Raw genomic sequence first — 14,262 nt, 5'->3', positions numbered from 1 at the left:
CTTCAATGAATGATAACTTTTACCACTAGATGGAGCCCTACATGAAAGGTGATATGCTTAGTGAAAGGACTAGAAACAATCCACAGTTAAAAAAAGTCAATTATAGAAAAATAAAATGCAAGTGTTTTTGAGACATATTGAACCCATGAATCTAAAAAGACCAAGGCAGTTAGAGGGGGAAAAAAAAACTGTATCCTGCAGAAGTATCTTGTGGCTTACTACTACCAAAACTGCATAGCCACGAAACAAAATGTTTCCTCCCTAGTGAATTGCTTAACTTGATTTGCTCCAAGAACCACAATCTGGCAACATCAAAATACGAGCTATATTTAAAGTTGTCTAAACCTAACTTAAGAGAAGTATGCACTCTCTTATTGCTTTCTCAACCCTGTGAAACACGGCTCAGAAACATGGCTCAGAAACATGGCTTTAAATGTATCACTTTATTAGACAGCTGTTGGACAGGAATACATACAAGTATTAAGCAAGAGGCTATCATTCTTCCTTTTTCTACATATCAAACTTAAACTGGTATCATTAAATCTGCTCATAAAGGGAAAGAACAAAACGGGCCCCATGTGCCCAAGCTGGCAGGGTTCTGTTTTCTTTTTTTATAACAAAACCAGTTCAAAGTTGATAAGCAGTACCATAAAATTTCAGGAAACAATATCCAACTACTTAGACAAAAATTCTGAAACATTTACATCTAAGGTCTGCCCTTAAAAGTAGCTGCCCAAGCTTCTGTAATATGGACATCTTATCTCTAATTTAGATTCCAATGTCTGCAAAAACATATTTAGCTGTTATATTTGATTTCAACTTGAACTAATTTCAAATTACTAGAGCAACTTGATCTGAATTAAACCAGTGAACTAGAGATGAAAGAATTCTTGATTGCTTCCCTCTCAACCTAAACATTTTTGGAAACCTGACCGACGATTTTGCCCTATGGAATGACAATGCAATGTTCTCAGTCAAGAAGGCTAATTATTCTTCCTCAGAGTAGCAATAACACAAATTTATTGACATATAATTACTAATCAGTTTTTATTCTTTTGGGCGTCACAAGAATTGTTCTTACAGTCACTCCTCTATATTGGCAGGTTCACACCTGCAGATTCAACCAACTGTGAATAGAAAACATTTGAAAAACAAATGGTACGTTGTTGCTGATGTGTATTACGTAGTTAGGTCTATGATGGTTGGGTCTAAACTGAAAATGTACAACTTTTTTTCTTGTCACTATTCCCTAAATAATACAGTATAATTATTTACACAGCATTTGCATTGTATTAGGTATTGTAAGTAATCTAGAGATGATTTACAGTATACGGAAGGACGTATGTAGCTTATATGCAAATACTACACCATCTTATGTAAGAGACTGGAGCATACATGGATTTTGGTATTGGAGGGGTCCTAGAACCAATCCCCTGCAGATACTGAAGGACAACTAGGATTCTCTTGCTGCCGCCTCTCCTAATTTTTCTCCCCCAGGCTGGTGTACAGTAGGAAGAACGTTTACTTGTATTAGAAAAGTAACACCAACAGTTCCTATTTATTTGGATAAAGTTCCAGGATGCCTTGTTGATAATACAGTGTCTCTCTTGTCACTATTGAAAAGCTGTTTATCTCTCAAAAAAGTAGTCAAAGCTTCAGGAGACTCTTTTCCTAGACTTTAAACTTTAAATGCCATGAGCCTCAGGCAATTAAAACTCTCAAAGTATTTCTATATAAGATCAGATTAGGTTCCAAAAGACTACTTCTCAACCCACTTGTTCCAAAGTCCAGACTGATACTATCCAAGAGACAGCAAATACTTTTGCTCTGGCACGTGACTTGTTCATATCTATACAAGTTCACATACTGAAAATTCTTAAGAGATTCTATACTTTAGTCAATATTCTACAAACCTAATCACAAGTCTCTTCATAGACTAGCCTAAGAAGGTGAATTGCTTTTCTGAGATACACAGTAGCCAAACAAGAAATCACAGCCAGTCATGTGTCATTTAAAATCAAACTAATCATGATCTACTAAGTGCTTTGTAATTTTAAGAAATTGTAAGTATGGGGACAAGAAACTAAGGTAAGCCTCTGGCCTCCAGAAGCTTAAAAGTCACTAAGCACAAAAAGATTCTATTTATTTCTTTTCTCCACTACCTCTATTTTCAAAAAGGCAAGTGGCCAATTCCAGGTGCACATGGCATCTAGAAGGTCCAATGAGATGACTTTGAAAATTAGGTTGCAAACAATTTTTGTTTTATTGCATTTACATGTATGTGTTAGCCTTAAAGAGTTCTTAGGGCATTTGCTAAAACTCCTTTAAAACTAGAAGTGATGGGGCGGCCGGATGGCTCAGTTGGTTAGAATGTGAGCTCTCAACAACAGAGTTGCTGGTTCAATCCTGGTGGGCTGTGCCCCCTGCAACTAAAGACTGAGAACAGCGACTGGCTCTTTCCGCCATCTTCCCGGGTGGCCGCAATGGTGCACATGAACATCCTGGCCGATGCTCTAGAGAGCATCAACAATGCCGAGAAGCGAGGCAAACACCCAAGGTTCTTATCAGGCCGTGCTCCAAGGTCATCGTGCTCCAAGGTCATCGTCCGGTTTCTAACTGTGATGGTGAAGCACGGTTACGTTGGCGAATTTGAAATCACTGATGATCACAGAGCAGGGAAAATTGTTGTGAACCTCACGGGCAGGTTAACCAAGTGTGGAGTCATCAGCCCCAGATTTGATACACAACTCAAAGATCTAGAAAAATGGCAGAACAACCTGTTCCCGTCCCGCCAATTTGGTTTCATTGTACTGACAACCTCAGCAGGCATCATGGGCCATGAAGAAGCAAGACAAAAACACACAGGAGGGAAAATCCTGGGATTTTTTTTCTAGGGATGTAATACATACGCACAAATAAAATGCCTCAAAGGACGGAAAAAAAAAAAAAAGAAGAAGAAAACAGCGCCTAGACTTGGAGCTGAGCTGCTCCCTCCACAACTAGATTGAAAGATAATGACTTGGAGCTGATGGGCCCTGGAGATACACACTGTTCCCCAATATTCCCCAATAAAAATTTTTTTTTAAATAAAATAAGAATAAAACTTCCAAGCTTAATGCTGTGTTATGCTGCTATTAAATCTAAATCCAGGATAAGAGGATATACTCAACTGATAATTATAACTAAAAACTACCCTGTTCAAAAGATTCATATGTAAGAAATACCCAGCCTAGGGAGAAATGTAGTTAACTCTTTTAAACTTTTATATATCATTACAAACACAAATTTCTAAAACTTCATATAACTACATACCAGTAGCCCCATGTAAAAAGAAAGGGAAATGCGAATGCCAAAGTAGCTTGCTCAACCACACAGAATGCTTTTGTCGAGGGAAAAGTATCAATAAACAACATACCCTCCAGAATCTTCGCAAGTTTGAAACTGCAGAGACCAATAATACCATATATCTTAAACATCAGCATACCTCCAAAAAATAAAATATAAACAATAGTTGTTAAGTTAAATATAATTTAACAGTCTTGCTTCAGGTTCAATGTTCCAGGAAACTCTCATTCCATTTGGAATGCATGTAGACTTCTACAAGCTTACAAGCAAATAAGAGTCTCAGTGCAAATTTAACCAATTACCTTCTTGCCCTCTCCTCATTCATTCAGATCCTACACACTCCCTCAGACTTTTCTATAAGTAGACTTAGGAAGTGCTACAGGAAGAGAAGCATTGAATTTGGAGATAAGAAGACTCTCCGCATGCACCAGTTATCAATTGCCTCTCACCCGTCATTGCCTACTCTGCAAAAATGGAGCCGGAGCCTTTAAATAGGTTTCCTTTGCCAGCTGGCACGATGTGAAGCATTAGTAATAAAGGACCCTGGCCAGACAGCGCAGGAGGAAGGGCCTTCCCCTCTGGTTCCAGGGTGCTCCTCTAGGCAAGTCCCTGCAGTGTAAGCGCAGCTTCTGCAGCGCCAGCTCCAGCAGCCTCGGCGGCTTCTCCAGTGATGGACACCTGCAGTATACAGCAATCCACAGCACCCCGGAGGCGGGAGCCTTCCCAGGCTCCTCCCTATAAACAGTTTTCCAACGGAGCCTAACAGGTGCATTTCTACCAGGTTCCATAAACTGAATTTCCAACAAGTTCTACCACTGCAACGTCTCTGCCATTCAGTAAGCCATGACCATGCCTTCTCCAAGGTCTAGACCTCTGCCCTAGGGGACTTCTGCCTTCCACATTCTATCTCAGCTCTAAGAATTATAGCTGATTGTTCCCCCCTCCCCCAGCTTTATGAAGGTATAATTCACAGATAAAATTGTAAGATATTTAAAGTGTACAACGTGATGATCTGACATACGTGTACATTGTACAGCTAATTCTGATATTCGTATATTCTTTAGAGATCTATTTACTTCTTATTAGCTAATCCCTTTTTACTCCAATCCCCTGTTATAATTAATAACTCTTTATGTTAAATGTTCTTTGTTCAAATTACTGTACAATTTCTGTGTCCTAGTGAATCCTGACTGATATATTAGGTAAAACTAGCAAGACTGCAGCACAAAATGAATGCAAGTTCTAGAAACAATTCACCCTAGAAGATGGCGTAGTTAAGAGGGTTCACTCAAGGTAACCACAGGGTATCTTCAGGTAGAAAGTGCTGATAAGTGCTGAGGAAGGAAGGAAGGAAGGAAGGAAGGAGGGAGGGAGGGAGGGAGGGAAGGAAGGAAGGAAGGAAGGAAGGAAGGAAGGAAGGAAGGAAGGAAGGAAGGAAGGAAAGAAGGAAGGATCTAATCAAGTGTAGTGTGCGTCTCCCAAGGATAAAATGTGCTAGCAAACTGACATCCATATGTTCTATATTCCTCATATAAATTACCAAATTTGCATATATCACTTGGCTTCTTGTGAGTCTGAATGGAGTCAGTCTCCCCAAACCCATCTACAATCGTTTCTGGACTTGCAATTAAGACTTGCAATTAAAACAAAAAAAGATCATCACTCTCTAAGGACCTTCCACACAACCAACCAGCAACCTCCTTTAACATTTTTTAATCTCACAAGCTCTACAACCAAAGGTTAGACGCAGAGAAAGGTTAGCCACTTACCAGTTTAATTTTAAAATTCTGTTTTCTTCCTCCCCCACCTCCTTCCACCAAGACTGGCCTTATCTACAAATATAATGATCAAACTCTCTAAGCCAGGTAATTGATTAAAATGTAAAATAAAAAGATTGAGATTCCAGAAAGACCCCTGAAGAATCTACTCATTACCCTTCAGATAGAATTTGACAGCACAAATACAAAACTAGATTCAGATATTTAAACCATATTTTCCCACTTAACTTGTTCATGTGAGAACAGACAAGCCTCCCTAAGATCAATAAAGGTTCCACCTATCACTTTTGTTGAAGGGCCACATTGCTGTTTTATTAGAGAAAGAACAGTGGAACAAAAAAGGCTTCAGGAAGTCATGTGTTTAGTCACCAATATTCCATACTCTAAGGTGTATGTAAATTAGCCGGATGGAGGACCCTTTCCCCATCTGCAGGCGCCTTCCTTATCCTCCAAAATCATTTCCAAAATGGGATGCAAGCATCCCACAGTCTGTTCCTAAGCTGTTCTTAAGTTCCAGGAGCAGGCTTGGGCCCCAAAACTTGGACACTGCTGGCATATTAACTGTCACCAACTGTTCACAAGTGCTATCACTACCACCGCTTGCTTTGCCTCCCTCCACCCCTATATGTTCCTGTTTGCTTTTTCTGGTTCACAGCGGGTTTCTCTTTTTCCAGTAAATACTGAGGTTAAAAAGCCCGCAACCCTTTGTTATCAATTTCCCCTCTTCATCTAATAATAGTTAGCACTTCCTTTTTATGTCCCTTTTCAATTCAAAAGCACTGAGCTGTATTTTCCCACTGTCAATTACGCGGGAGGTGGCTATATTTCCTTTCCTACATTAGCTTTTTCTCTCTTTGACCCTTAAGAGTTTCGTTATTTTCATACCACTATTGGTAGAGTAGACAGCTTCTATTTGTGGATTCCCCTTCAGTATGATTCACTTAACTTGAAGGTATAATTAGTGAAGTGAGTTAAATTTGAAAACATCCTTCTACCTGACAAAGGCCAGCAACAGAGGGCAGGGGGTGTTTATCATCAACAGGTCAAAATATAACTTCAAAATCTTTATGGACAGAGCAATTTTTTCTTATTTAATTCTTTGATTAAAATAACTTAAAGCATTTCTAATTAATAGGAGCAGGCTTAAAATAATGATGAAGAAATAGAAAACTAGATGGTTCAAAACAATGACCACATATTCTCCATCAACATGCAAATATGAATGTACAGCACAGGGAAGACAGTCAATATTATCATAATAACTTGTATGGTGACAGATGGTTACTAGATTTACTGTGATCACATGATAAGGAATATAAATATCGAATCACTATGCTGTATACCTGAAACTAATATAAAATTGTATTGATCTGTGCAAATCAGACAAGTCTTTCCTCTTCTTTACAGACTACAAGGGGCCACACCATCAACAGAACATCAGAAAGGTTAATATCTGCAGGGCAAAAAATAATTTGTATGGTATTTATCACCACAAAGTAATATTTTATATCTTAGAAATGACAGAGACTCTTATTCATTCATTATTGACCACCTAAACAAAGCAAAGCTAAGCCAAGTTAGGAATAAGTAATAAAAATCTTCACATGTCCTGCCCTCAAAAAGCCTTACAGAAACCCAACTTCTCTTTTACAACACGGAATTGATAAGTTTCAGGTTCAGATAAGATTCTGTGAATACGTTGATCACGTAACTAATACCATTACAAAATTTACATTCAGTTGGCAACATCCTCTAAAGGAATCCAAACTACTGCTACAGAATAGTAGTTTGTCTTCATCACAATTCAAAGTTTTACAGGAGCATAAGGAATGATCTAATCAAATTTATTAATCCCCTCTACAGTTTCCCGGCAACGATTTATAGACAGCTCCAAGAATGGAAAACTCTTTCTATAAAATATTAAACAACACATTCAACCACGCCCATCTCAACTAGGGAAGGAGCTCGGTGCGAGCTCATAACTCAGCTTCACGAGACTTGGAAACTCCTATTCAGTATAAATGAGACTGAAGAGACATCAAAGTAGTGTTTTACTGATTTACACTGAGGCAATGAAAATAAGCTCATTCTACTAAATTCTAACATACCAGAGGTGCCAACAAAATGTACACTTTTTTTTTTAATTGGGGAATATTGGGGAACAGTGTGTTTCTCCAGGGCCCATCAGCTCCAAGTTGTTGTCCTTCAGTCTAGTTGCGGAGGGCGCTGCTCTCCGGCCCATGTGGAAATCGAACCAGCAACCCTGTTGTTCAGAGCTCGTGCTCTAACCAACTGAGCCATCCGGCTGCCCAAAATATATACACATTTTAAGAGATGTTATTTATGTATTGCTTTTCGAAGTTGAATTGAATTGAATTATGGTAGCAATGTGTAGTATGACATTTGCTCAAAAGATGGCGTTAATCAAATGAATGCTAGCGTTATTCATTGTATTACAATTTTAACACAGTATTTTCCTTTCTTAATTTGTGTATATATTTTTATGGCACCCTCTGTATGTGTAATCAATTAAGACAACTAAGATCTCATGGCTGGAGCAAGGCCAGCTGGAAATTCTTTCTCAGAACTGCAGAGTTTCAGTGTGCTTGCTTAGGAGAGAACACTGTAGAAATGATGATTTCCTAAACTGTAGATCCCTCTTGTCTGTTCTTCAGTTGTTCTAGGAAAAAGAAAATCTATCAAGTATTAAGTGGTTATTATCTGCAAGGCTCAGTCCTAAGAGCTTTAATAGAATTGTCTAGTTTAATCCTGACATTTTGTGGACTAGACATCATTACATCCATTTACAGATGAAAAAAACTGAAGCTGAGAGAGGTTTAAAAATTGGCCTAAGTATACTATTCTTTTTGGTGCTCTTATAAATGGAATTGTTTTCCTAATTTCCTTTTCAGATAGTTCATTGTGTATAGAAATGTAACTGATTTTTGTATGTTGATTTGAATCCTGCAACTTTACAAATTTGTTTATTAGTTCTAACAGTCTTTTTGTTAGCATTTTTAGGACTTTATATATATATAAGATCATGTCTGCAAACGGGGACAATTTTACTTATTCCTTTCCGATTTAGATGCCTTCTGATTTTTCTTGCCTAATTGCTCTGGCTAGGATTTCCAGTACTGTGCTGAACAGAAGTGGCAAGAGTGGGCATCCATGCGTATTCCTGATTACAATGAGATATCACTTCATATCTGTCAGGAAGACCATTATTAAAAAAAAAAAAAGACAAGTGTTGGTGAGGATATGGAGAAATTGGAAGTTTTGTACACTGTTGGTGGGAAAACAAAATGGTGCAGCTACTATGGAAAATAGTATGGAGTTTCCTCAAAAATTGAAAATAGAGAACACCATATGATCCAGCAATCCCACTTCTGGGTATTTATCCAAAAGTATTGAAATCAGGATCTCAAAGAGATATTAGCACTCCCATGTTCATTGAGGCACAATTAACAACAGCCAAGATGTGGAAAGACCTAAACGTTCATGGACAGATGAATGGATAAGCAAAATATGGTATATACATAGAATGGAACATTACTCAGCTTTTAAAAAGAAAATTATGCAATATGTGACAACATGGATGACCCTTGAGGACATCAGGTTAAATGAAATAAGCCACTTACAGAAAGACAAATACTGCATGATACCACTTATATAAAGTATCTAAAATAGTCAAATTCATGGAATTAGAGTGGAATGGTGGTTCCCAGGCCCTGGGGGGAAGGGGAAATGGGGAATTACTCATTAACAGGCATAACGTTTCAAAATGAATAAGCTCTTAAGATATGCTGCACAACATTTTACCTATAGTCAACAACACGGTATTGTACACTTAAAATTTTGCTAAGAGGGTAAATGTTCTTGCCACAATAAATTTTTTTTTAATTGGCCCAAGGACTCAAACCCTTTTTTAACTGACACTCAAATCCTTGCTCTGATTTAAAGCACATAAACTAACTCAGAGCAGATTAAAAAGTACTGACAGCGTTCTCTCCCAGCGCTGTGTGACGCTGGGGAATTCGATTAACAGCTCTGGGCTGGAGTTGCCTCACCATCAAGATGAGTCTCAGCGCAAAGGTAGGCAGCCCTGACACCACCAACTGGTCAGTTTGCAGCCAACAACGCGGGTGGACCTCCCACGGACATCAGCAGGACAAAGCGGGGGCCGATTAAAGCCCAACGCTGGGCGGGACCACCGCGTCTCAGCCTCAACAGGCGCCAGGGTGCGAAACACCGTGGGTGGAAGGCACAAAGCCCGGGCCCGTTTGGTCACCATGACCCAAAGGAAAGGCGTCAGTACGACCAGCCCACAGCCTCGTTTCCTAGGCAGCTGGACCAAGAACTCGGCTCACCTCCTACTGGATTCGCGGGCTGGCACCTCCCCTTCACTCTGCGCCTCAGTCGCCATCACAGTCTGCAAACTTCTTTCACTGAACAACCTCAGGCCCCACCCCCACGCCTTTGGATTGGCTAAGGTGTTTCTCTCCTCTTCCATACGATTGGATAACTTGACCGCCCCTTCTCAACCATAACATTTTCATGATATTATTGGTTTATTCAAACAACTAACCGTCATTGGTCAGACCCTGCCCTAGCGGGCTAGAAAGGGGTTGGGGCCTTCCGGGAGTTGTAGTTTCTCGTTTTGATTAACCCTTCGGATTACCCCGACTTTTAGGTTCCAATCAAATATCCGCAGTTTACGCTCAAATTTTGACCTGACATGTAAAGCTCAGAATTACAAAATTCGAATTTGAAAGTGACTTTAAAAGTCACTCTCTTAATTGCAAGATTTCGTTTTCTGTCTTGACACAGTGAGATACCTAGAAGGGTAGGTACAGAGTGGCAACAAAGAAGTACTTACTATTAAATTTAGTTCACAGCAGGCTTTCTTCAGATGGTCACACAGCACAGCGATAGGTTACTTATGCTTCATTCCACCCGCTCCCTTCCCGCATCCCAGAGAACCCAGCGAGTTTGCCTCTCTGGTCTGAATCATGGAACCAAAACCTGCATAACTCCCCGGCTGAGCTTTAATCCTCAATGGTAGAAATAATAATTACTCTTGCCTTCCCTGCCTGACAGGCTTCTGGTGAAGATTAACTAAAGCAACAGATATGAACACATTGTAAGCATAAAACATTAATATTTTTTCTGTATTTTTTTCTATGGATTTTTCTAGGAATATTTCTTCTGTTGTTCCTTCTGAGTTCCTTTTACCTGAGGTTCTCCCAGCACTCTCCTTCTCGTTCACTAAGCTCTACCCACATATGTTTCAGTTTCTCAACAAATTCTTCCCTGCCTCAGAGCCTGCGCAGGTGTTGCTTGCTCTGGCTGTCCCATTTCTCACTTTATTATCTTTCATATCTCAGCTTAAATGTCACTGGTTCAGATGTCTGCAATGGCCCCACTATACAAATCAATTCCCCTATTAAACAACACTCTGTACTCTATAGCTCTTATCACAATTCATAATTATATAGTTGTTTGGGTGACCATTTGTTTCATGTGAAGGTTCAAAACTAGACTTCCTGACACAAATGGTCACAGACTACGTCTATTTTGCAATGGCATCTTGCACATAGTGGCCTTTCAATATCATTTGAACAAATTAATAAAGAAGTCCTCAGACTATATTATCCAACTCAAAAATTGAATCACAAGTTCTAATAGATTATTTCAATCTATGAGAATTCGTATTAAGTTTGATAAAAGTATCAAATAAAATTGCATTTAGTTTTATGTTTAACAAATTGTTTTTATCCAGCAAATATATGAAACTCAACAAACATGTATGAACAAGGTTCTTTTTTCTGGTCCCCTGACACTCAGCACATTGATTGACTGAATAACATTGATTCTTTCACACAAAAGAAATGTTCAAAATTTTTATTACCACAACTCGGAAGAACACCACACAACTATATTTCTGGTTCCTCTGGTTTGATGACATTTTTATACAAAGCCCTTAATGTTTGGGGAAATACAACACCCTAGTTAAAAGCATGAGCTCTGGAGTTAGTGAAGCTAGGTTCAAATCCTGGCTCCATCACTTCTAGCTCTGTGATCCCAGGCAAGTTGCTTTACTTTCTGAATCCATTTCCTCTTCTGTAAAATGAGGATAATAATAATTGTCAGAAGGGTAGTGTGAAGATTAAATGAGATAATATCTGCAAAGCTGCTTAGCAACACAGTGTCTGGCACATACCAGGACTAGATAAATAAATATTCAAGGTGATATGATGAATATTAAGAATGCTTAACTCGCTTCTCAGATATCACTTCTATCTCCATTGCTGTGTGATAAAGACCATACATTACACTTGAAGTTATAGTTTCATCATTTACTCTGGAGAGGGGAGTGTTTCTCCTCAAAACCAACTGTTCCCCTGTGACTTCTGATTAAAAGCAAGTATCATTGCTGAGTGCTATAAAAGTACCCCCACCCCCCAAAGCTGACAAACCTACACACTCTGTTTCTGCAAGGTGTCACAGCTCCCCTGAAATCATCTTTATTCCATCGAGGTACTATTTTGTCAGCCGGCTGATAAGCATGGCTATACAGAAGGAATTCATGAAAGTTCAGAAAGTCATCTTGTTTCTGTCAGCCCGGCTGAACAGAAGGTCACAGAAAAGTGGCCCCAGTCCTCAAGGAGTTTATAATAGACTCGGGGAGACATAATGAACACACATAAGTCACATACAGTTTAGAATTACAGAGGGCTATCAAAGTAGAGAACAGACTCCTCAGAATTCAGAAGGGTGAAGGGCTGGAGGCCAGGGCTCTCAGGGACGGCTTAAGAGCAGGGGCATGGACTTGAGTCTGCCACAAAGGTCATGCAAATCCATCCACCTACCCCAACAGACCTCACGTTTTGGGGAAAGAAGCAGTGTTCTAATCATCTTTTATTTCCAGGCCCTAGTCTCAATGGAGGGGGTAAAAGGAAAGGAGAAAGTTGAGAGAGAAGAAGAAGTAGAAGATGGAAGAGAAAGAAAGAGAAGGAGGATCTGTCCATGGCCCCACCCCAACATCATCCTTTCCACACCCCCACCTCTACCGTCATCCTCCAACAATGCAAGTGACTGGCAGTCCTCGGATGAATCTTTGTTTTCCACTTTTGTTCTTGCTGTTCCCTCTGCTTAAATTAAAGCAGGACATTTTGATGCCCGCATGAAAATATAAAAGTGTGCTCAATGGGCGTAATGAATATTTCTGAGTTTTGCGTCTCTATTGAGACTAATTAGGGATGGGGTGAGGGTGCCTATTGACCATTAAACAAAGACTAAAAAGTTAACGGTTCATTCTCTTGTCAAAATGGCCAATACCCCCACCAAAACATCACTTGCACACCTGCAATAACCCATTCCTTTCCCCTTTCTTTGCCACCTAACTTGTATTTGTTATGATAAAGTCTTGGGAATCATCATTTTATTTTTTTATTCTTTTAAAGAATTATTGGGGTATATTGGGGAACAGCGTGTTTCTCCAGGGCCCATCAGCTCCAAGTCGTTAGTGGAGGGCGCAGCTCAGCTCCAAGTCCAGTGGTCATTTTCAATATTTAGTTGCAGGGGGCGCAGCCCACCATCCCATGTGGGAATTGAACCAGGCAACCTTATTGTTAAGAGCTCGGGCTCTAACCAACTGAGCCATCTGGCCGCCCCTCCAGAAGTTCAGTGGCAGTTCGTTGTCTTCAGTCTAGATGTGGAGGGCGCAGCTCACTGGCCCATGTGAAATTGAACCAGCAACCCTGTTGTTCAGAACTCGCACTCTACCCAATAGAGCCATCTGGCTGTCTGGGAATCATCATTTTAATGGCTTTCTCATCACCTGTTAATATTTAGCTCTTTTCTTTTTATATTGTTTAATTATACAAGTAACGCATGAAGACATTTTTCTTGTAAAAAAAATTTTTCAAATACATACAGGTAAAATCTCCCTCATCTACCACCCCTACATTCTAGTCCCTCCTCTTAGAAGCCACTATTTTCAGTTTGATATGCGATCTTCCAGATCATTTTCTACACAATACATTTATTCAACAAATACTTATTGAATGTCTACCATGTGCCAGGCACTGTTCTAGGCCCGGACATACCAGGTGTGAAAACAAAGTCCCTGTCTTATGGTATTTCATTCTCAAGGTAACACACACATATAGAGAAATACAGTATTTTGTTTTATTTTTAGATAAATATTGACATGCTGTAAATATGGTCTTTATATGTGCATCTTAGAAATCTTTTCATGTCAGTACATATAGATTGCTATCACTCTTTTAAATTGCTGTGTACTATCCCACATTACAGATATTCCCTGGTTCATTTAAACTGTCCCCACCAACTGCACATTTAGGTTTATATCAGTCTGTGTTGCAAGCACCGGAAACTTACTTTGGCTAACCTAACAGAAACTGGATTTGTTGGAAGGATACTAGGTTGGAGAACTGATGGAAGGGAGTTAGGGACTCCGAATCCCAGCCAAGGTCACACTATTCAGTGCCACTTGACTCTCAGCACAGTCACCCCTCTGCTGATTTCCCATCTGTCCTTGGGTCTTCTATCAGTCCCTGGAGAGGCAGTCATGGGTGAGAACATTGGCTGAGTTTAGGTAGCTTATCTCCACCCTTCTGCGGAAGGAAAGCCCTGTGTCCCACCAAAGTGGGAAATTACCTCCAAAAGGGGAAAAACATTAAAAGACAGATGTGTGCTACAAATCATTCCTGGTTTTGTTTGTTTTGTTTTTGCTTCCTGGGGCACCTGTTTATTCTGGGGCAAACCATTCAGTCTCCTTCAGACACATCAAAGATTAACATCTACATTACTCCGTTTGCTGAGAAAAGAAAACCTTTTTCAGTTTTGCTGTGGAATCCTCTCCAAGATTGGCCACAGGGCGAGAGAGGGTGGGGGAGGGAACTCGTTGAGGTCAAGGAACTAATTCTGGGCAGCTAGCAATGAACGAGTTCAGGGCTGGAAACCCCAAGGTAAAAATCCTGGGGGTCACCTTCCCCAGCCAGGTCACCAGCAACATGCTGGCAGACAGAGGGACGGAAGCACATGCAGTCACAGGGCATCTGTGTGTGGGATTCACCATCTCTCAGGCACTGAGCTCAGGATTGGGGCTATA

General features: G+C 40.0%; 1 protein-coding gene and 1 pseudogene across 2 annotated transcripts in view; one reads left to right on the top strand and one right to left on the bottom strand.

Moving 5' to 3' along the window:
- The window catches only part of ARHGAP19 (Rho GTPase activating protein 19), a 49,583-nt gene extending 39,999 nt beyond the window's left edge, over positions 1-9,584 (bottom strand). For both annotated transcript variants that reach the window (XR_016018901.1, XM_019724792.3), the window contains exon 1: positions 9,494-9,584. Coding sequence is in view for 1 of the 2 variants with exons in the window: in XM_019724792.3 (XP_019580351.1) it covers positions 9,494-9,549 (56 nt within the window). In the remaining variant the exon portion in view is untranslated. The remainder of the gene's footprint in view (positions 1-9,493) is intronic.
- LOC109443897 (small ribosomal subunit protein uS8 pseudogene) lies at positions 2,394-2,905 on the top strand (annotated as a pseudogene).
- Positions 9,585-14,262: the final 4,678 nt, after the last annotated feature.

This window comes from Rhinolophus sinicus, chromosome 15 (genome assembly GCF_057876585.1).
Source record: "Rhinolophus sinicus isolate RSI-liver-muscle chromosome 15, RSI-T2T, whole genome shotgun sequence".
Lineage (NCBI taxonomy): Eukaryota > Metazoa > Chordata > Mammalia > Chiroptera > Rhinolophidae > Rhinolophus > Rhinolophus sinicus.
The sequence above is the reverse complement of the archived record's forward strand: the minus strand, read 5'-3'. Positions and strand labels throughout refer to the sequence as shown.